This window comes from Ranitomeya imitator, chromosome 5, assembly GCF_032444005.1.
Source record: "Ranitomeya imitator isolate aRanImi1 chromosome 5, aRanImi1.pri, whole genome shotgun sequence".
NCBI lineage: Eukaryota > Metazoa > Chordata > Amphibia > Anura > Dendrobatidae > Ranitomeya > Ranitomeya imitator.
The window spans coordinates 12275353-12298947 of NC_091286.1; the positions used below are offsets into that span (position 1 = coordinate 12275353).

The 23595-nt window shown below is 47.8% G+C and overlaps 1 protein-coding gene across 1 annotated transcript in view; it reads left to right on the forward strand.

Annotated features, from left to right (window-relative positions):
• Nucleotides 1–23018, forward strand: part of GLP1R (glucagon like peptide 1 receptor) — a 274569-nt gene extending 251551 nt beyond the window's left edge. Inside the window, exons 10-13 of the mRNA XM_069768307.1 lie at nt 5615–5703; nt 15582–15720; nt 19174–19215; nt 21826–23018. Coding sequence (XP_069624408.1) covers nt 5615–5703; nt 15582–15720; nt 19174–19215; nt 21826–21963 — 408 coding nt within the window. The 3' untranslated portion in view covers nt 21964–23018. The remainder of the gene's footprint in view (nt 1–5614; nt 5704–15581; nt 15721–19173; nt 19216–21825) is intronic.
• The last annotated feature ends 577 nt before the right edge of the window (nt 23019–23595 follow it).

Sequence of the window (23595 nt, forward strand, 5' to 3'; positions counted from 1 at the left end):
TGTATACAGAGATACATGATAAGATCCTGTCTGCAGTCACCACTAGGGGGAGCTCCCTGTATACAGAGATACATGATAAGATCCTGTCTGCAGCCACCACTAGGGGGAGCTCCCTATGTACAGAGACACATGATAAGATCCTGTCTGCAGCCACCACTAGGGGGAGCTCCCTGTATACAGAGATACATGATAAGATTCTGTCTGCAGTCACCACTAGGGGGAGCTCCCTGTATACAGAGATACAATGATAAGATCCTGTCTGCAGCCACCACTAGGGGGAGCTCCCTGTATACAGAGATACATGATAAGATTCTGTCTGCAGTCACCACTAGGGGGAGCTCCCTGTATACAGAGATACATGATAAGATTCTGTCTGCAACCACCACTAGGGGGAGCTCCCTGTATACAGAGATACAATGATAAGATCCTGTCTGCAGCCACCACTAGGGGGAGCTCCCTGTATACAGAGATACATGATAAGATTCTGTCTGCAGTCACCACTAGGGGGAGCTCCCTGTATACAGAGATACAATGATATAACTTATGTTATAAGTTTACCAATAGTCATCCTATTATGCATTTGTTTGTGTTTATAGATATTTAACTGACTTTTGCATGTCCTTACTCAGAGAGATCACATAACTGTTTCAAAGCGATTTATGATCCATGTAGACCTGGACATTTGTTTATCTGATCACTACATTTATTGTGTCCTGTTGTCTCAACTGAGTTAGATTGATTGCTAACGAGCTTTAACAAAAAAAAAAAAAAAAAGGGAGATCTAAGAGCTAGACTTCTATAAATGTAGACTTAGCTTGGGGGTGCATTTGTGCACTATTATTCGTGTATTTTTATTCAAAGTACTTTTTTTCTAAGTACTCGGCAGTTATAACATGGCAGTTAGACAGGGCAGCAGACAGGTAAGACAATCTAAATCTAATCCATATTCACTTGAAACAGCACAAATACTCACCATATTTATTTGTATAATCTATATTCTGGCAGCTGCATTCACTCACATTCACAGCCCTCGCATTAACTCTCTACACTCCATCCATATCGGCCCCTCTGTCCTTGCCGCTCCTATGTATAGCACTCATGCTCTGTTCACATTGCTTAACAGCGCAGATCCATTCAGTCCCACCATCCAACACAAGAGACGCTCTCACAAATCACTTAACCATCTGCTCACTCTTTCTATCCTCCTTCTCCTAGTCGCTGGAGACATTTCTCCAAACCCCGGCCCCCCATGTTATAGCCAGTCAAACCTCCCAATTGCTACACCCAGAAACCCCTCTAACCTTATTAATATTCCATGCATGCCTTCTGTCTCTTTCAATTGTGCCCTTTGGAATTCTCGCTCTGTGTGTAATAAACTCTCCTTCATTCATGACTTCTTCCTTTCTAATTCTCTAAGGCTATGTGCACACCTTGCGTCGGGTCCCTGCGGGTTCTCCCGCAGCGGATTTGATAAATCTGCAGGGCAAAACAACTGCGGTTCTCCCTGCAGATTTATCGCGGTTTGTTCCGCGTTTTCCGCTGCGGGTTTCCGCCTATACTATTGATGCTTCATATGCAGCAATATGCAGCATCAATAGTAATGTTAAAAATAATAAAAACTGGTTATACTCACCCTCTGATGTCCGGATCTCCTGGGCGCTGCACCCGGCGGTCCGGTTCCTAAGATGCTGTGGGAGAAGGACCCTTCGTGACGTCACGGTCATGTGACCGCGACGTCACCGCAGGTCCTGGTCGCACAGCAACTCTGACCGGATGGCCGCGTGCAGCGCCCAGGAGCTCCGGACATCAGAGGGTGAGTATAACCAGATTTTTTATTTTTTAACCCCAAATATGGTTCCCAGGGCCTGGAGGAGAGTCTCCTCTCCTCCACCCCGGGTACCACCCGCACATTATCCGCTTACTTCCCGCAACGTGGGCACAGCCCCATGCGGGAAGTAAGCGGTTCAATGTATTCCTATGGGTGCAGAATCGCAGCGATTCTGCACAAAGAAGTGACATGCTGCGGGTTGTAAACCGCTGCGTTCCCGCGCGGTTTTTCCCGCAGCATGTGCACAGCGGTTTGCGGTTTCCATAGGGTTTACATGTTACTGTAAACGCTATGGAAACTGCTGCGGACCTGCAGCATCAAAATCGCGGCGGTTCTGCAGTAAAAACCGCTAAGTGTGAATATAGCCTTAATCTCCTGGCTCTTACTGAAACCTGGATTCAGCAGTCAGACACCACCGCTGCTGCTGCTCTTTCCTATGGTGGACTACATTTTTCTCATACCCCAAGATCAGACAACAGAGCAGGTGGAGGCGTTGGTCTGCTCCTTTCACCCAAATGTACTTTCCAAGTTATCCCCCAAGTGCCCTCACTTGTCTTCCCTTCCTTTGAGGTCCATGCTGTCAGACTCTACATCCCCTTCTCCATGCGAGTGGCGGTGGTGTATCGTCCTCCCGGCCCCTCTCATCAGTTCCTGGATCACTTTGCCACCTGGCTTCCACACTTTCTCTCCTGTGACACCCCCACCCTTATCATGGGTGATTTCAACATCCCCATTGCCTCTCCCCTCTCCCCATCTGCTTCTCACCTTTTATCTCTATCCTCCTCTTTCGGCCTCTCGCAGCATACTAACTCTCCAACGCATGAAGATGGAAACTCCCTTGACTTGGTCTTCTCCCGACTTTGCTCAGTGGATGATTTCACAAACTCCCCTCTCCCACTCTCTGACCACCACCTTCTTTCATTCTCTATCAAGAACTGCCATCCCGCTCAGGTCACCCCCACTTCCCACACTTATAGAAACATACAGGCCATTAACACCCAGAAACTTATGAAGAACTTGCAGTCCTCATTGGCCCCAATCTTCTCCATCTCATGTCCTGATTCTGCTCTGAAGCATTACAATGAAACCCTGCAAAGTGCTCTGGATGAAGCTGCTCCTCCTATACATAAAACAACTCGGCACAGACGGCAACAACCGTGGCACACGCTGCAAACACGTTTCCTGCAGCGGTGCTCCAGGTGCGCAGAACGTCTGTGGAGAAAATCTAATCTACCCGAAGACTTCATCCATTATAAGTTCATGCTAAAGACATACAATTCTGCCCTTCATCTCTCCAAACAAACCTATTTCAACACCCTCATCACCTCCCTGTCCAATAACCCTAAACGTCTCTTTGACACGTTCCAGTCCCTACTCAACCCAAGAGAGCAGGCCCCAACCACGGATCTCCGTGCTGACGATCTGGCCAATTACTTCAAAGAAAAAATTGACCGCATTCGACAGGAAATCATCTCCCAATCTCTTCATACCATGCACGGTCCTCCCTCCCCCACTGCATCTAGTTCACTCTCTGACTTTGAACCAGTCACAGAAGAAGAAGTAAGCAGGCTCCTTGCATCTTCGCGCCCGACCACTTGCACCAGTGACCCCATTCCGTCACATCTCCTCCAGTCCCTTTCCCCGGCTGTCACCTCTCACCTAACACAAATATTCAACCTTTCCCTCACTTCCGGTATTTTTCCCTCCTCATTTAAGCATGCCATCATACATCCATTACTTAAAAAACCATCCCTCGACCAAAACTGTGCCGCTAATTATAGACCTGTCTCTAATCTTCCCTTCATCTCTAAACTCCTCGAACGCCTGGTCCACTCCCGTCTTATCCACTATCTCTCAGATAACTCTCTTCTCGACCCTCTTCAATCTGGCTTCCGCTCTTTACACTCTACTGAAACTGCCCTCACTAAAGTCTCTAATGACCTACTAACAGCTAAATCTAATGGTCACTACTCCATGCTAATTCTCTTGGATCTCTCTGCAGCATTCGACACTGTGGATCATCAGCTCCTCCTCACTATGCTCCGCTCCATCGGCCTCAAGGACACCGTTCTCTCCTGGTTCTCCTCCTATCTCTCTGACCGATCCTTCACTGTATGTTTTGCTGGTTCCTCCTCCTCTCACCTTCCCCTTACTGTTGGGGTTCCTCACGGATCAGTCCTAGGCCCCCTCCTCTTCTCGTTGTATACTGCCCCTATTGGACAAACAATCAGTAGATTTGGTTTCCAGTACCATCTCTATGCTGACGACACCCAATTATACACTTCTGCTCCTGATATCTCACCTGCCTTATTAGAAAACACCAGTGATTGTCTTACCGCTGTCTCTAACATCATGTCCTCCCTCTATCTGAAACTAAACCTGTCAAAAACTGAACTCCTCGTGTTTTCTCCCTCTACTAACCTACCTTTGCCTGACATTGCCATCTCCATGTGCGGTTCCACCATTACTCCAAAGCAACATGCCCGCTGCCTTGGGGTCATCCTTGATTCAGAGCTTTCATTCACCCCCCACATCCGATCACTGGCTCGCTCTTCTTACCTGCATCTCAAAAACATTTCTAGAATTCGCCCTTTTCTTACTTTCGACTCTGCAAAAACTCTGACTGTTTCACTTATTCATTCTCGTCTGGACTATTGTAACTCTCTACTAATCGGCCTCCCTCTTACCAAACTCTCCCCGCTCCAATCTGTCCTGAATGCTGCTGCCAGGATCATATTCCTCACCAACCGTTACACCGATGCCTCTACCCTGTGCCAGTCATTACACTGGCTACCCATCCACTCCAGAATCCAGTACAAAACTACTACCCTCATCCACAAAGCACTCCATGGCTCAGCACCACCCTACATCTCCTCCCTGGTCTCAGTCTACCACCCTACCCGTGCCCTCCATGGCTCAGCACCACCCTAAATCTCCTCCCTGGTCTCAGCCTACCACCCTACCCGTGCCCTCCGCTCCGCTAATGACCTCAGGTTAGCATCCTCAATAATCAGAACCTCCCACTCCCGTCTCCAAGACTTTACACGTGCTGCGCTGATTCTTTGGAATGCACTACCTAGGTTAATGCGATTAATCCCCACAGTTTTAAGCGAGCCCTAAAAACTCATTTGTTCAGACTGGCCTACCGCCTCAATGCATTAACGTAACGATCCCTGTGTGGCCTATTTAAAAAAAAAAAAAAAAAATGTTCTCATTCACTTTATGCAGTATTAGCCCTCTGTGTCTGTACTGCTACATACTTAGGCAGGTAACTGGTTCATGCAGCTTTACATGAACACCTGAGCCTTACACTATGGCCGGTCCGAATAACTAAAGCAATTGTTACCATCCACCTCTCGTGTCTCCCCTTTTCCCCATAGTTTGTAGCTTGCGAGCAGCAGGGCCCTCACTCCTCCTGGTATCTGTTTTGAACTGTATTTCTGTTATGCTGTAATGTCTATTGTCTGTGCAAGTCCCCTCTATAATTTGTAAAGCGCTGCAGAATATGTTGGCGCTAAATAAATTAAAATTATTATTATTATTATAAGATCCTGTCTGCAGCCACTACTAGGGGGAGCTCCCTGTATACAGAGATACATGATAAGATTCTGTCTGGAGCCCTTAGTGTTGGCTAGAGGCTGAATATTACCATGTAGCTCTTGGTCTGAGCAGAGGATTTAGTTTTCTTTATTAGTTGGATATAGCGCTGACGTGTAATATATACTGGGATGCTGCACAGACTGACACTTTTATGTGTGATACATTTTATTGTTATTCTATATCCAGGTGAATTTCGTCATCTTTATCCGGGTGATCTGTATCATCATCTCTAAGCTGCAGGCGAACCTGATGTGTAGATCAGACACCAAGTGCCGGTACGTGCCTCATGTTATATGGACGTCATTATTTGTGCATCTTGTCCGCCTACAGATATTACTAAACCGCCTTGTATCATCCTCTATCCTCTCTATCTATCCTCGCCCTTACTGCTGACCTTCCTTGTGTGCTCACCTTCTGGAGTTCCATCTTCCATTTTTCGCGTGATGAGTTTTTGCTGTTATTAGTCACTGAAGCCGATGGCAGTGACATCACCGGATGGAACCGTCCATAACCGCTCAGAACCTTCCAGAGAAACCCTTGGCCGTGTGCTATTTGCTCTATCCTGAGTTTTCATCATCTAGGTGGTGATCCATTCTTGGCCGACATCTTGGTTCTTCCCTCCCGGAACCTTCTTTCTCAATGGTGTCAGCACGGAGCTCTGTTCTTTGGTGTGTGGCCATCTCTGCCGGCACAGATAATGTCTCCATCAGATCAGGACTTTATTCTATTGGACGCAGAAGAGACCTGAACATAGGGGACCATTCACCCCGACTGACGGGAGCAAGAGGAGACCATGGAAGAGACCTGAACATAGGGGACCGTTCACACCGACTGACGGGAGCAAGAGGAGACCATGGAAGAGACCTGAACATAGGGGACCGTTCACACCGACTGACGGGAGCAAGAGGAGACCATGGAAGAGACCTGAACATAGGGGACCGTTCACACCGACTGACGGGAGTAAGAGGAGACCATGGAAGAGACCTGAACATAGGGGACCCTTCACCCCGACTGACGGGAGCAAGAGGAGACCATGGAAGAGACCTGAACATAGGGGACCGTTCACACCGACTGACGGGAGTAAGAGGAGACCATGGAAGAGACCTGAACATAGGGGACCATTCACCCCGACTGACGGGAGCAAGAGGAGACCATGGAAGAGACCTGAACATAGGGGACCGTTCACCCCGACTGACGGGAGCAAGAGGAGACCATGGAAGAGACCTGAACATAGGGGACCGTTCACCCCGACTGACGGGAGCAAGAGGAGACCATGGAAGAGACCTGAACATAGGGGACCATTCACCCCGACTGACGGGAGCAAGAGGAGACCATGGAAGAGACCTGAACATAGGGGACCGTTCACCCCGACTGACGGGAGCAAGAGGAGACCATGGAAGATACCTGAACATAGGGGACCGTTCACCCCGACTGACGGGAGCAAGAGACCATGGAAGAGACCTGAACATAGGGGACCATTCACCCCGACTGATGGGAGCAAGAGGAGACCATGGAAGAGACCTGAACATAGGGGACCGTTCACACCGACTGACGGGAGCAAGAGGAGACCATGGAAGAGACCTGAACATAGGGGACCGTTCACACCGACTGACGGGAGCAAGAGGAGACCATGGAAGAGACCTGAACATAGGGGACCTTTCACCCCGACTGACGGGAGCAAGAGGAGACCATGGAAGAGACCTGAACATAGGGGACCATTCACCCCGACTGACGGGAGCAAGAGGAGACCATGGAAACAGGCGGAGTGATCACACTGACCGCTAGGATGAGAGGGAGACAAAGTAACAGCAGTAAAGGGAATAAACAGGAATGTTACATGACAGTGATACATTGTTACAGCATCGCGCTGATCATCAGATGAAAAGAACGGACAGAAATCACTCGACAACCACAATGTCCCATAATTTACTAATAGGAGAGGTAGAGAGATTCCGGTACAGTGACGTACACTGATAACTGCTGCTGTTCGTCACAATGTAACAGTTAATGGTGCAGGGGTCTCGCTGTACAGATCCCTCTTACCTTCCGTAATGGAAAAGTCACCGCCCGGACATCAATCCCGAGGCGACTCGGCGTTCTGCTGACTGCGGACTTTACCGCACAGACTCTCCCAGATCACGGCGGTGATGGCCGGGGTTATGGGCTCTAATCTGCAGTAATGGAGATGGAGCGAGAACGTCGATAATGACACTTGTGTGAAAGGAATGGAGGAGATGACAAGGAATCATATCCAGCACCGAAATAAAGAACTAATGAGGGGATTGTGCTGAAGTCGCAGGAAGCGAAGACGTCGGCCCGTCACCTTCACTGTCACCGCAGCAGGAATACGGCTCTGTTCACACATCGTTTTGTAAAGGAGTTTTTTTAAACTAAAGGAAACCTCTCTGTCCATCACAAAGCTGCAGAATCATTCAGGAAAATAAATTCCCCACCAAAACCTCCCCCAAAATAGGAAAGTTTCCTGCCTAAACGGGGGGAAGTAGCTGTTGATGAACTCCACTAACTCTCCTGCCCGAGCACACTTCGGCTCTGAACTACTCTGCACTACTGGAAAACCTGTTGTTTCACCGTATAACTTAAAAATCTGTTACTTTCTACTACATGAGCACAAATAATGCCCTGAAATACTCTGTGCTGCAGGAGGAGACATTTTTTGCTAATACGTAATTAGGCCGGGATCACACAGAGTGGAGCGTGCGGCCACATAGCAATACATGGAGCCGCATGCTCCATGTCTCAACCAGTAATATAGGCTGAATGTGAGGTCTGTGTGTCTCCCAGTAATATAGGCTGAATGTGAGGTCTGTGTGTCTCCCAGTAATATAGGCTGGATGTGAGATCTGTGTGTCTCCCAGTAATATAGGCTGGATGTGAGCTCTGTGTGTCTCCCAGTAATATAGGCTGGATGTGAGGTCTGTGTGTCTCTCCCAGTGATATAGGCTGGATGTGAGGTCTGTGTGTCTCTCCCAGTAATATAGGCTGGATGTGAGGTCTGTGTGTCTCTCCCAGTGATATAGGCTGGATGTGAGGTCTGTGTGTCTCTCCCAGTAATATAGGCTGGATGTGAGGTCTGTGTGTCTCTCCCAGTAATATAGGCTGGATGTGAGGTCTGTGTGTCTCTCCCAGTGATATAGGCTGGATGTGAGGTCTGTGTGTCTCTCCCAGTGATATAGGCTGGATGTGAGGTCTGTGTGTCTCTCCCAGTAATATAGGCTGAATGTGAGGTCTGTGTCTCTCCCAGTAATATAGGCTGGATGTGAGGTCTGTGTGTCTCTCCCAGTAATATAGGCTGGATGTGAGGCCTGTGTGTCCCTCCCAGTAATATAGGCTGGATGTGAGCTCTGTGTGTCTCTCTCAGTAATATAGGCTGGATGTGAGGTCTGTGTGTCTCTCCCAGTGATATAGGCTGAATGTGAGGTCTGTGTCTCTCCCAGTAATATAGGCTGGATGTGAGGTCTGTGTGTCTCTCCCAGTAATATAGGCTGGATGTGAGGCCTGTGTGTCCCTCCCAGTAATATAGGTTGGATGTGAGGTCTATGTCTCCCAGTAATATAGGCTGGATGTGAGGCCTGTGTGTCTCTCCCAGTAATATAGGCTGAATGTGAAGTCTGTGTGTCTCTCCCGGTAATATAGGCTGGATGTGAGCTCTGTGTGTCTCTCTCAGTAATATAGGCTGGATGTGAGGTCTGTGTGTCTCTCCCAGTGATATAGGCTGGTTGTGAGGCCTGTGTGTTTCTCCCAGTAATATAGGGTGGATGTGAGGTCTGTGTGTCTCTCCCAGTAACATAGGCTGGATGTGAGCGCTGTTTGTCTCCCAGTAATATAGGCTGCATGTGAGGTTTGTGTGTCTCTCCCAGTAATATAGGCTGGATGTGAGGTTTGTGTTTATCTCCCAGTAATATAGGCTGAATGTGAGGTCTGTGTCTCTCCCAGTAATATAGGCTAGATGTGAGGTCTGTGTGTCTCTCCCAGTAATATAGGGTGGATGTGAGTTCTGTGTGGCTCCCAGTAATATAGACTGGATGTGAGGTCTGTGTGTCTCTCCCAGTAATATAGGCTGGATGTGAGGTTTGTGTGTCTCTCCCAGTAATATAGGCTGAATGTGAGGTCTGTGTGTCTCTCCCAGTAATATAGGCTGAATGTGAGGTCTGTGTGTCTCTCCCAGTAATATAGGCTGAATGTGAGGTTTGTGTGTCTCTCCCAGTAATATAGGCTGGATGTGAGGTCTGTGTGTCTCTCCCAGTAATATAGGGAGGATGTGAGGTCTGTGTGTCTCCCAGTAATATAGGCTGGATGTGAGGTCTGTGTGTCTCTCCCAGTAATATAAGCTGGATGTGAGGTTTGTGTGTCTCTCCCAGTAATATAGGCTGAATGTGAGGTCTGTGTGTCTCTCCCAGTAATATAGGCTGAATGTGAGGTCTGTGTGTCTCCCAGTAATATAGGCTGGATGTGAGGTCTGTGTGTCTCTCCCGGTAATATAGGCTGGATGTGAGCTCTGTGTGTCTCTCTCAGTAATATAGGCTGGATGTGAGGTCTGTGTGTCTCTCCCAGTGATATAGGCTGGTTGTGAGGCCTGTGTGTTTCTCCCAGTAATATAGGGTGGATGTGAGGTCTGTGTGTCTCTCCCAGTAACATAGGCTGGATGTGAGCGCTGTTTGTCTCCCAGTAATATAGGCTGCATGTGAGGTTTGTGTGTCTCTCCCAGTAATATAGGCTGAATGTGAGGTCTGTGTCTCTCCCAGTAATATAGGCTAGATGTGAGGTCTGTGTGTCTCTCCCAGTAATATAGGGTGGATGTGAGTTCTGTGTGGCTCCCAGTAATATAGACTGGATGTGAGGTCTGTGTGTCTCTCCCAGTAATATAGGCTGGATGTGAGGTTTGTGTGTCTCTCCCAGTAATATAGGCTGAATGTGAGGTCTGTGTGTCTCTCCCAGTAATATAGGCTGAATGTGAGGTCTGTGTGTCTCTCCCAGTAATATAGGCTGAATGTGAGGTTTGTGTGTCTCTCCCAGTAATATAGGCTGGATGTGAGGTCTGTGTGTCTCTCCCAGTAATATAGGGAGGATGTGAGGTCTGTGTGTCTCCCAGTAATATAGGCTGGATGTGAGGTCTGTGTGTCTCTCCCAGTAATATAAGCTGGATGTGAGGTTTGTGTGTCTCTCCCAGTAATATAGGCTGAATGTGAGGTCTGTGTGTCTCTCCCAGTAATATAGGCTGAATGTGAGGTCTGTGTGTCTCCCAGTAATATAGGCTGGATGTGAGGTCTGTGTGTCTCTCCCAGTAATATAGGGTGGATGTGAGTTCTGTGTGTCTCCCAGTAATATAGGCTGGATGTGAGATCTCTGTATTTCTCCCAGTAATATAGGCTGGATGTGAGGCATGTGTGTCTCTCCAGTAATATAGGCTGGATGTGAGCTCTGTGTGTCTCTCCCAGTAATATAGGCTGGATGTGAGCTCTGTGTGTCTCTCCTAGTAATATAGGCTGGATGTGAGCTCTGTGTGTCTCTCCCAGTAATATAGGCTGGATGTGAGGCCTGTGTGTCTCTCCCTGTAATATAGGCTGGATGTGAGGTCTGTGTGTCTCTCCCAGTAATATAGGCTGGATGTGATCTCTGTGTGTCTCACCCAGTAATATAGGCTGGATGTGAGATCTGTGTGTCTCTCCCAGTAATATAGGCTTGATGTGATGTCTGTGTTTCTCTCCCAGTAATATAGGCTGGATGTGATCTCTGTGTGTCTCACCCAGTAATATAGGCTGGATGTGAGATCTGTGTGTCTCTCCCAGTAATATAGGCTGGATGTGAGGTCTTTGTGTCTCCCAGTAATATAGGCTGGATGTGATCTCTCTGTGTGTCTCACCCAGTAATATAGGCTGGATGTGAGGCCTGTGTGTCTCTCCCAGTAATATAGGCTTGATGTGATGTCTGTGTTTCTCTCCCAGTAATATAGGCTGGATGTGAGCTCTGTGTGTCTCTCCTAGTAATATAGGCTGGATGTGAGCTCTGTGTGTCTTTCCCAGTAATATAGGCTGGATGTGATGTCTGTGTTTCTCTCCCAGTAATATAGGCTGGATGTGATGTATGTGTTTCTCTCCCAGTAATATAGGCTGGATGTGAGCTCTGTGTGTCTCTCCTAGTAATATAGGCTGGATGTGAGCTCTGTGTGTCTCTCCCAGTAATATAGGCTGGATGTGAGGCCTTTGTGTCTCTCCCAGTAATATAGGCTGGATGTGAGGCCTGTGTGTCTCTCCCAGTAATATAGGCTGGATGTGAGATCTGTGTGTGTCTCCCAGTAACATAGGCTGGATGTGAGGTCTGTGTCACTCCCAGTAATATAGGCTGGATGTGAGGTCTGTGTGTCTCTCCCAGTAATATAGGCTGGATGTGAGGCCTGTGTGTCTCTCCTAGTAATATAGGCTGGATGTGAGGTCTGTGTGTCTCTCCCAGTAACATAGGCTGGATGTGAGGTCTGTGTGTCTCACCCAGTAATATAGGCTGGATGTGAGATCTGTGTGTGTCTCCCAGTAACATAGGCTGGATGTGAGGTCTGTGTCACTCCCAGTAATATAGGCTGGACGTGAGGTTTGTGTGTCTCTCCCAGTAATATAAGCTGGATGTGAGGTCTGTGTGTCTCTCCCAGTAATATAGGCTGTATGTGAGGTCTGTGTGTCTCTTCAGTAATATAGGCTGGATGTGGGGTCTGTGTGTCTCTCCCAGTAATATAGGCTGGATGTGGGGTCTGTGTGTCTCTCCCAGTAATATAGGCTGGATGTGAGGTCTGTGTGTCTTTCCCAGTAATATAGGCTGGATGTGAGGTCTGTGTGTCTCCCAGTAATATACGCTGGATGTGAGGTCTGTGTGTCTCTCCCTGCTCTCCCTGTAATATAGGCTGGATGTGAGGTCTGTGTGTCTCTCCCAGTAATATAGGCTGGATGTGAGATCTGTGTGTCTCCCAGTAATATGAGCTGGATGTGAGGTCTGTGTGTCTCCCAGTAATATCGGCTGGATGTGAGGCCTGTGTGTCTCTCCCAGTAATATAGGCTGGATGTGAGGTCTGTGTCTCTCCCAGTAATATAGGCTGGATGTGAGGTCTTTGTGTCTCCCAGTAATATAGGCTGGATGTGATCTCTCTGTGTGTCTCACCCAGTAATATAGGCTGGATGTGAGGCCTGTGTGTCTCTCCCAGTAATATAGGCTTGATGTGATGTCTGTGTTTCTCTCCCAGTAATATAGGCTGGATGTGAGCTCTGTGTGTCTCTCCTAGTAATATAGGCTGGATGTGAGCTCTGTGTGTCTTTCCCAGTAATATAGGCTGGATGTGATGTCTGTGTTTCTCTCCCAGTAATATAGGCTGGATGTGATGTATGTGTTTCTCTCCCAGTAATATAGGCTGGATGTGAGCTCTGTGTGTCTCTCCTAGTAATATAGGCTGGATGTGAGCTCTGTGTGTCTCTCCCAGTAATATAGGCTGGATGTGAGGCCTTTGTGTCTCTCCCAGTAATATAGGCTGGATGTGAGGCCTGTGTGTCTCTCCCAGTAATATAGGCTGGATGTGAGATCTGTGTGTGTCTCCCAGTAACATAGGCTGGATGTGAGGTCTGTGTCACTCCCAGTAATATAGGCTGGATGTGAGGTCTGTGTGTCTCTCCCAGTAATATAGGCTGGATGTGAGGCCTGTGTGTCTCTCCTAGTAATATAGGCTGGATGTGAGGTCTGTGTGTCTCTCCCAGTAATATAGGCTGGATGTGAGGTCTGTGTGTCTCACCCAGTAATATAGGCTGGATGTGAGATCTGTGTGTGTCTCCCAGTAACATAGGCTGGATGTGAGGTCTGTGTCACTCCCAGTAATATAGGCTGGACGTGAGGTTTGTGTGTCTCTCCCAGTAATATAAGCTGGATGTGAGGTCTGTGTGTCTCTCCCAGTAATATAGGCTGTATGTGAGGTCTGTGTGTCTCTTCAGTAATATAGGCTGGATGTGGGGTCTGTGTGTCTCTCCCAGTAATATAGGCTGGATGTGGGGTCTGTGTGTCTCTCCCAGTAATATAGGCTGGATGTGAGGTCTGTGTGTCTTTCCCAGTAATATAGGCTGGATGTGAGGTCTGTGTGTCTCCCAGTAATATACGCTGGATGTGAGGTCTGTGTGTCTCTCCCTGCTCTCCCTGTAATATAGGCTGGATGTGAGGTCTGTGTGTCTCTCCCAGTAATATAGGCTGGATGTGAGATCTGTGTGTCTCCCAGTAATATAAGCTGGATGTGAGGTCTGTGTGTCTCCCAGTAATATCGGCTGGATGTGAGGCCTGTGTGTCTCTCCCAGTAATATAGGCTGGATGTGAGGTCTGTGTCTCTCCCAGTAATATAGGCTGGATGTGAGGTCTGTGTCTCTCCCAGTAATATAGGCTGGATGTGAGGTCTGTGTCTCTCCCAGTAATATAGGCTGGATGTGAGGTCTGTGTCTCTCCCAGTAATGTAGGCTGGATGTGAGGTCTGTGTGTCTCTCCCAGTAATATAGGCTGGATGTGAGGTCTGCGTCTCTCTCAGTAATATAGGCTGGATGTGAGCTCTGTGTCTCTCCCAGTAATATAGGCTGGATGTGAGGACTGTGTCTCTCCCAGTAATATAGGCTGGATGTGAGATCTGTGTGTCTCTCCCAGTAATATAAGCTGGATGTGAGGTCTGTGTGTCTCCCAGTAATATCGGCTGGATGTGAGGTCTGTGTGTCTCTCCCAGTAATATAGGCTGGATGTGAGGTCTGTGTCTCTCCCAGTAATATAGGCTGGATGTGAGCTCTGTGTGTCTCTCCCAGTAATATAGGCTGGATGTGAGCTCTGTGTGTCTCTCCCAGTAATATAGGCTGGATGTGAGGTCTGTGTCTCTCCCAGTAATATAGGCTGGATGTGAGCTCTGTGTGTCTCTCCCAGTAATATAGGCTGGATGTGAGCTCTGTGTGTCTCTCCCAGTAATATAGGCTGGATGTGAGCTCTGTGTCTCTCCCAGTAATATAGGCTGAATGTGAGGCCTGTGTGTCTCTCCCAGTAATATAGGCTGGATGTGAGGTCTGTGTGTCTCTCCCAGTAATATAGGCTGAATGTGAGGTCTGTGTGTCTCTCCCAGTGATACAGGCTGGATGTGAGCTCTGTGTGTCTCCCAGTAATATAGGCTGGATGTGAGGTCTGTGTGTCTCTCCCAGTAATATAGGCTGAATGTGAGGTCTGTGTGTCTCTCCCAGTGATACAGGCTGGATGTGAGCTCTGTGTGTCTCCCAGTAATATAGGCTGGATGTGAGGCCTGTGTGTCTCTCACAGTAATATAGGCTGGATGTGAGGCCTGTGTGTCCCTCTCAGTAATATATATAATAAAACCTGGCACTCAACTTTTTTTAAAGATGATTTTTTTATTCCAAGCGGAAGTGTAGTAACAGCAAAACGTTTCGGTCATGAACAAATGACCTTCATCAGTTACTGAAAGTTACAAAAATATCAAAGAAATAGTATGGAAATTAATGAAAAAAATAAAGTATATCCAAAAAGGTTCATGGCACTACATTAACAAAATGAAACGTGGTTTGGAGAAATATAGACGCATCATGGCACAGTCAGAGAGATTGTAAGAAATGAGCGACGGTGCCACATACGTCTGGTGATTGGTTGCGAAGTATCTAATAACATTCATGTGGAATTAAGCTAGAAAGGTTAACTCTTTAGGTGCCACATACATTGATCTCTGGTTTATTCCGCACTGCAGCCGCTATTACTTCGGGTGTCGGGTTCAACAAGAAACATTTGCTGAAAGGTCTTAAAAGCTTTTTTCCGAAAGAACAGTAGAAGACAAAATGGCTATTTCTGGTGGTCACTCAATAGCTTCTTTTCCCTGAGGATCACACATGGCAGAACCAACAAGTGAATCTTCCTATTGGAGATTTCTAGGCGCAGAAACTCTGACCAACAATAAAGAGGAGCTGACATAGTCCTTCACAGCTGCACTCGCAATTCTGCTGGTTTTCTGGACGGTTCTGACTGCAGAGAGCGCTCTGCTGTGCTGCGTTGTCGGAGGTGCAGTGCAGGCGCACGATTTGTACAGATTAATATCTTATTTCATCAGATTCATTATTTATTTTCCTTCTCCAATTCACAGATTAGCAAAATCCACGCTGACCCTGATCCCGCTCCTGGGGACGCACGAGATCATCTTCGCCTTTATAACCGACGAACACGCCAAAGGATCCCTGCGCTACATCAAGCTGTTCTTTGAGCTTTCCTTCAGCTCCTTCCAGGTAAGAAGCCTCCTCCAGTGTAATAACAGAATTGTCTATGCCTCCGTCACTAGTGCGCAAGACCTGACTCTTCCCTATAAAGACAAGGGGAAAACATATCCACTTAAGTAGCAGAGCTGCTTATCAGTGCAGCAGAGCTGTTTGTCAGTGCAGCAGAGCTGTTTGTCAGTGCAGCAGAGTTGTATGTCAGTGCAGCAGAGCTGCTTATCAGTGTAGCAAAGCTGTTTGTCAGTGTTGCACAGCTGTTTGTCTTTGCAGCAGAGTTGTTTGTCAGTGCAGCAGAGTTGTTTGTCAGTGCAGCAGAGCTGTTTGTCAGTGCAGCAGAGCTGCTTATCAGTGTAGCAGAGCTGTTTGTCAATGTTGCACAGCTGTTTGTCTTTGCAGCAGAGTTGTTTGTCAGTGCAGCAGAGTTGTTTGTCAGTGCAGCAGAGTTGTTTGTCAGTGCAGCAGAGCTGCTTATCAGTGTTGCACAGCTGTTTGTCAGTGCAGCAGAGCTGTTTGTCACTGCAGCAGAGCTGTTTGTCAGTGCAGCAGAGCTGCTTATCAGTGTAGCAAAGCTGTTTGTCAGTGTTGCACAGCTGTTTGTCAGTGTTGCAGAGTTGTTTGTCAGTGCAGCAGAGCTGTTTGTCAGTGCAGCAGAGCTGTTTGTCAGTGCAGCAGAGCTGTTTGTCAGTGCAGCAGAGCTGCTTATCAGTGTTGCACAGCTGTTTGTCAGTGCAGCAGAGCTGTTTGTCAGTGCAGCAGAGTTGTATGTCAGTGCAGCAGAGCTGCTTATCAGTGTAGCAAAGCTGTTTGTCAGTGTTGCACAGCTGTTTGTCTTTGCAGCAGAGTTGTTTGTCAGTGCAGCAGAGTTGTTTGTCAGTGCAGCAGAGCTGTTTGTCAGTGCAGCAGAGCTGTTTGTCAGTGCAGCAGAGCTGTTTGTCAGTGCAGCAGAGCTGTTTGTCAGTGCAGCAGAGCTGTTTGTCAGTGCAGCAGAGCTGCTTATCAGTGTTGCACAGCTGTTTGTCAGTGCAGCAGAGCTGTTTGTCACTGCAGCAGAGCTGTTTGTCAGTGCAGCAGAGCTGCTTATCAGTGTAGCAGAGCTGTTTGTCAGTGTTGCACAGCTGTTTGTCTTTGCAGCAGAGTTGTTTGTCAGTGCAGCAGAGTTGTTTGTCAGTGCAGCAGAGTTGTTTGTCAGTGCAGCAGAGCTGTTTGTCAGTGCAGCAGAGCTGTTTGTCAGTGCAGCAGAGCTGTTTGTCAGTGCAGCAGAGCTGTTTGTCAGTGCAGCAGAGCTGTTTTTCAGTGCAGCAGAGCTGCTTATCAGTGTTGCACAGCTGTTTGTCAGTGCAGCAGAGCTGTTTGTCACTGCAGCAGAGCTGTTTGTCAGTGCAGCAGAGCTGCTTATCAGTGTAGCAGAGCTGTTTGTCAGTGTTGCACAGCTGTTTGTCTTTGCAGCAGAGTTGTTTGTCAGTGCAGCAGAGTTGTTTGACAGTGCAGCAGAGTTGTTTGTCAGTGCAGCAGAGCTGTTTGTCAGTGCAGCAGAGCTGTTTGTCAGTGCAGCAGAGCTGCTTATCAGTGTTGCACAGCTGTTTGTCAGTGCAGCAGAGCTGTTTGTCACTGCAGCAGAGCTGTTTGTCAGTGCAGCAGAGCTGCTTATCAGTGTAGCAGAGCTGTTTGTCAGTGTTGCACAGCTGTTTGTCTTTGCAGCAGAGTTGTTTGTCAGTGCAGCAGAGTTGTTTGTCAGTGCAGCAGAGCTGTTTGTCACTGCAGCAGAGCTGTTTGTCAGTGCAGCAGAGCTGCTTATCAGTGTAGCAGAGCTGTTTGTCAGTGTTGCACAGCTGTTTGTCTTTGCAGCAGAGTTGTTTGTCAGTGCAGCAGAGTTGTTTGTCAGTGCAGCAGAGTTGTTTGACAGTGCAGCAGAGTTGTTTGTCAGTGCAGCAGAGCTGTTTGTCAGTGCAGCAGAGCTGTTTGTCAGTGCAGCAGAGCTGCTTATCAGTGTTGCACAGCTGTTTGTCAGTGCAGCAGAGCTGTTTGTCACTGCAGCAGAGCTGTTTGTCAGTGCAGCAGAGCTGCTTATCAGTGTAGCAGAGCTGTTTGTCAATGTTGCACAGCTGTTTGTCTTTGCAGCAGAGTTGTTTGTCAGTGCAGCAGAGTTGTTTGTCAGTGCAGCAGAGCTGCTTATCAGTGTTGCACAGCTGTTTGTCAGTGCAGCAGAGCTGTTTGTCACTGCAGCAGAGCTGTTTGTCAGTGCAGCAGAGCTGCTTATCAGTGTAGCAAAGCTGTTTGTCAGTGTTGCACAGCTGTTTGTCAGTGTTGCAGAGTTGTTTGTCAGTGCAGCAGAGCTGTTTGTCAGTGCAGCAGAGCTGTTTGTCAGTGCAGCAGAGCTGTTTGTCAGTGCAGCAGAGCTGCTTATCAGTGATGCACAGCTGTTTGTCAGTGCAGCAGAGCTGTTTGTCACTGCAGCAGAGCTGTTTGTCAGTGCAGCAGAGCTGCTTATCAGTGTAGCAAAGCTGTTTGTCAGTGTTGCACAGCTGTTTGTCAGTGTTGCAGAGTTGTTTGTCAGTGCAGCAGAGCTGTTTGTCAGTGCAGCAGAGCTGTTTGTCAGTGCAGCAGAGCTGTTTGTCAGTGTAGCAGAGCTGTTTGTCAGTGTAGCAGAGCTGTTTGTCAGTGTAGCAGAGCTGTTTGTCAGTGTAGCAGAGCTGTTTGTCAGTGTAGCAGAGCTGTTTGTCAGTGTAGCAGAGCTGTTTGTCAGTGCAGCATAGCTACTTATCAGTGTAGCAGAGCTGTTTGTTTTTTAGTGCAGCAGAGCTGATTCTCAGTCCAACAGAGCTGTTTGTTAGTGTAGCAGAGTATTTTTTTTTATCAGTGCAGCAGAGCTGTTTGTTAGTGTAGCAGAGTATTTTTTTTATCAGTGTAGCAGAGCTGTTTGTCAGTGTAGCAGAGCTGTTTGTTAGTGCAGCAGAGTATTTTTTATCAGTGCAGCAGAGCTGTTTGTTAGTGTAGCAGAGTTGTTTGTCAGTGTAGCAGAGCTGTTTGTTAGTGTAGCAGAGCTGTTTGTTAGTGTAGCACAGCAGTTTGTCATTTGGCAATCTGCTATGTCAATGGGTTTTCTGATCACAATGGTAACAGAATGACAGTATCAGCTCTGCTACATCGCTCAATAACAGGGTGCAGTCCCCTATTTTACCATGAGGGGCAGTACGATAGTGGAAATATAACTCTCCTGTTCCAATCTTGGCCAGTACAGGTGTTTACATGCGTCCACACTGTTCATAACATGCAGAAAATCTCCACCGCTGGTTTGTGGACTATTGGCTGTAAGGTCTTAATGTTTCTCACATCTGAGGGTTTGGTACAGTTGTAGCCAATGTATCCAATCCTCTGTGCAGTAAGCGCCTCTTTGTGCTCGCCTGATAGTAAAACCTGTGAGGAGTCTGATCTCAGCCGCACTAATCACCGTCTCTGCTGTTCCAGGGTCTGATGGTCGCCGTGCTGTACTGCTTCATTAATAATGAGGTGAGGACCAGGCGCAGAGTCCCAGCAGCTCCACATCAGCAGATCCTCCTCCTTTGTTCCAGGGGACATCGTCTTTTATTTCCACATTCTGTCTTGTTTCCGTCTTGATTGAATTTATTCTCTCCTGTATTTCCAGTTCTGGACATTTACGTCTCTGTGCAGATTGGGACTGATCTTCTGTTACGTTGCACTGATATATTGTGCAGTGTATGTCCCACCCCCGAGGAGCAGGGGGCGGCATCATAACTGACTACTGCCCCAGAGGAGGCAAGAACGAACAGAGGTGTAAGGAGTGGACAGAATAGTCTGCAGGAGGAAAGAGGAGTGTGGGGGGACAGAGGAGTGCGGAGGAGGAGGACAGAGGAGGTAGTGTGAAGGAGGGGGACAGAGGAGTGCGGAGGAGGGGGACAGAGGAGTGTGGGGGGACAGAGGAGTGCGGAGGAGGGGGACAGGAGTGCGGAGGAGGGGAACAGGAGTGCGGAGGAGGGGGACAGAGGAGTGTGTGGAGGAGGGGGACAGAGGAGTGCGGAGGAGGGGGACAGAGGAGTGCGGAGGAGGGGGACAGAGGAGTGCGGAGGAGGGGGACAGAGGAGTGCGGAGGAGGGGGACAGAGGAGTGCGGAGGAGGGGGACAGAGGAGTGTGGGGGGACAGAGGAGTGTGGTGGGACAGAGGAGTGTTGTGGGACAGAGGAGTGTTGTGGGACAGAGGAGTGTGGGGGGACAGGGGAGTGTGGGGGACAAAGGAATGTGGAGGAGGGGGACGGAGGAGGGGACAGGAGTGTGGAGGAGGGGGACAGGAGAGTGTGGAGGAGGGGGACAGAGGAGGGGGACAGAGGAGTGTGGGGAGACAGAGGAGTGTGGAGGAGGGGGACAGAGGAGTGCGGAGGAGGGGGACAGAGGAGTGTGGGGGGACAGAGGAGTGTGGAGGAGGGGGACAGAGGAGTGTGGAGGAGGGGGACAGAGGAGTGTGGAGGAGGGGGACGGAGGAGTGCGAAGGAGGAGGACAGAGGAGTGTGGAGGAGGGGATCAGAGACCTGGAGTGTTACAGAGTAGTCTGGAGGAGGGGAACAAAAGATTCCAGAGGAGGACAAACAAGTCTGGAGGAGGGGGACAGGAGTGTGTAGGAGGGGGACATAGGAGTCTGGAGTGTTACAGAGTAGTCTGGAGGAGGGGAACAGAAGATTCTAGTGGAGGACAAATAAATCTGGAGGAGGAGATATAAAAGAGTCTGGACTAGGGGGACAGAAGAGTCTCTGGATTGGGACAGAAGAGTCTGGTGAATTAGACAGAAGAGTCTGGAGAAGGGGGACAGAGGAGTCTGTAGTGTTACAGAGTAGTCTGGAGAAGGGGGACAGAGGTGTCTGTAGTGTTACAGAGTAGTCTGGAGGAGGGGGACAGATGAGGCTGGAGGAGGAAATAGGATTCTAGAGATGGGCGACAGGAGTCTGTAGGGGAGATAGTAGTCTGGATTAGACAGACGTTTGGAAGGGGCAGAGGAGTCCAGAGGAGGATAGAGGAGTCTAAAAGGAGTCACAGAGGTCTGGAGAGAGGCAGATTCAGATGAGTTTCTAATAGGACCCTGGAGGAAACCAGTGGGCTCTGAAGCAGGAGGACAGAGGAGTCTGGAGGGGGACACAACACCACTTCCCACTGGTCTTCCCAATGAAAACACTTGCTTGGCCACGCTGAGTGTCCATGTGTATGTGGGAGTTCGGAGCTTGATCAGTTAACCAAGATTTTATGGCTGCCTTAAAATCTGTGCTGTGAAAGCAACAACGACACTTTGCCCGATCCATAACACAATGGAAACCACCAATGGGAAAGATCAAGGCTCATGATGTAGATGTGAACATGGCCTTATCTGTGCTTGATGAGACAGAGGGGTATGATAATAAATAATAATAATAATAATCTTTATTTATATAGCGCCAACATATTCCGCAGCGCTTTACAGTTTAACAGTTTCAAACGCAAAAGTCATAAGTAACAACGTTAACAATACAATAATTAAAGCAAAATAAGACGACCCTGCTCGTGAGAGCTTACAATCTACAATGAGGTGGGGGAGATACAAAGTACAGGTGTGTATTTACAATGATGTATTTACAATCATGGTCCAGCCATCTTCAGGGGTTGGGGAATAGATGGGGATAGTGAATGGGCTACACACACACACAAACATAACATAACTTTGATTAGTGAACGTGATAGGCCGCTCTGAACAAATGCGTTTTGAGCGAGCGCCTAAAACTATGCAAATTATGGATGGTCCTAATATCTTGGGGTAGAGCATTCCAGAGGATTGGCGCAGCACGGGAGAAGTCTTGGAGTCGGGAGTGGGAGGTACGGATTAGTGCAGAGGTTAGCCGAAAGTCATTTGCAGAGCGCAGTGGTCTGTTAGGCTGATAGACAGAAATGAGGGAGGAGATGTAAGGGGTGCCGCACTGTGGAGAGCTTTGTGGGTGAGAACAAGTACTTTGAATTGTATCCTGTAATGAATGGGCAGCCAGTGTAACGACTGGCGAAGAGGATGATCAACATTCTGTGTTCCTACACAAGGTCTGCACATGTCAGATATGATCTCTTGCTCTCTGTCTGCTCTTCCTCCAGGTCCAGGCTGAATTCCAGAGAAGATGGGAACGATGGAGACTTGAGCATTTATACAGTCAACGTGACAGCAGCATGAAACCCGTCAAGTTCCCAGCCAACAGCCTGAGCAGCGGAGTGACCATGGGCAGCAGTGTCTAACTCTGCCTCCTCTGCTGGAATTTCATTGCCCAGTCATAAACTGTGGAGTCACCAAAGGAAATCTCAGAAGCAGGGAGTTCCATTGTTGGCACAAATAGAGACACCATCCTCTAATATTGTTTCTATTCAAGTAACATTGACGTTTTGCTACATTTGGTCTCAATGCTTGTGTCCTGCCAGTACACCGACCACTTCACCAGTCAGTCCTTAAAAGAAGAACCCTAAGATGTTTGAAGGTTTAAGAAAAGGACATGGCTGGATGCAGCTTAATGAAATAGACAGACCAATAAACAAACTTTTTACGCTACCATGGGACCGCCTACACAGGTCTTTAGGAAAACATCTCTTGATGGTCTAATGGAGAACACAGAAGAGGGTCTTCATGAGAGCATCTATGAGAGTCATGGAGAAAAATCTTCAAAGGTCTAAAGAAGAACATCTACAAGAGTCTTCAGGAGAAAATATATGATGGTCTTCAGGAGAACATTCATCAGAGTCTGCAGAGCAATATCTATGTGATATTAGGAGAACATCTATGAGGGCCTTCTGGAAAACATCTATGAGGTTCTTCAGGAGAACATCTACAAGGGGCTTCAGGAGAAAATTAGAGAACGTTCTTCAGGAGAAAACATAAGGATCTTCAGGAGAACATCTTTGATAGTCTTCAGAACAATATCTATGTAAGTCTTCAGGAGAACATCTATGAGGGCCTTTCAGAAATCATATACAAGGGTCTTCAGGACGGCATCTGTGTGAGTCTTTATAGGAACATCTATGAGGGTCTTCTGAAGAACATCTACAAGTGTCTTCTGGAGAACATCTGTGAGGTCTTCAAAAAAAAATCTGTGTCATCAGGAAGAACATCTACAAGGTTCTTTATGTTAAAGTGACTTTATTTTATAAATATCTGTGAATGTCTTCACCAGCGCCTTCATTGGTCTTCACGGATGGTCAGGGTGCTTACAATATGAATGTATCTGGGAGGAATATTTGAAACATTAACATTGTATCTGCAATAAACTTTACTTCTATTAAATAAGTCCATGTATTCTACCAAAAACAGATACCCCAATGGTTTCCTATACTTATACAGTTGCAGAAATCAGTGGTTGCCAGAGGATCTCTTGGCAAGTATCATCATTATGGGATATTGGTAGTTGTCCACATTGACTGATGCTCATTTATATTGGATCCGCTCAAGCTGACTGTCTTATGGTTGGTGTGATCTTCTCAGGACTTCTGACCACCTTAGAAACATGGTTAGGGAATGGCCAAAGGGTCAAAATAACCCTTCTCTATTACAAGGAATGTGAATAAAGATTGGATTGTGGATCTTCCCACTACTCGTTCTGTCTCGGAAGAGCTGTGTGGAAAGGATTAGGTACAGAAGTAGTAGTCATTATCATAAAAGGTGGGGATAAGGTAGGATAGGACAGGTATGGCTATTCCCATCGAGCGCTAACCATTACTAACTGTGACCTTCAACCATAAGTCACCCCTGATGTCAAATGGGGCTCAAATAAGAAAAAAAAGTATCATAGCACCTGGTAAGTTGGGACCAAGTTACAAATTTTGCATTGGAATCTTAGATCTACAAGTTTTCCCTCTTGGGACAGTGGAAGAAGTGGAGGC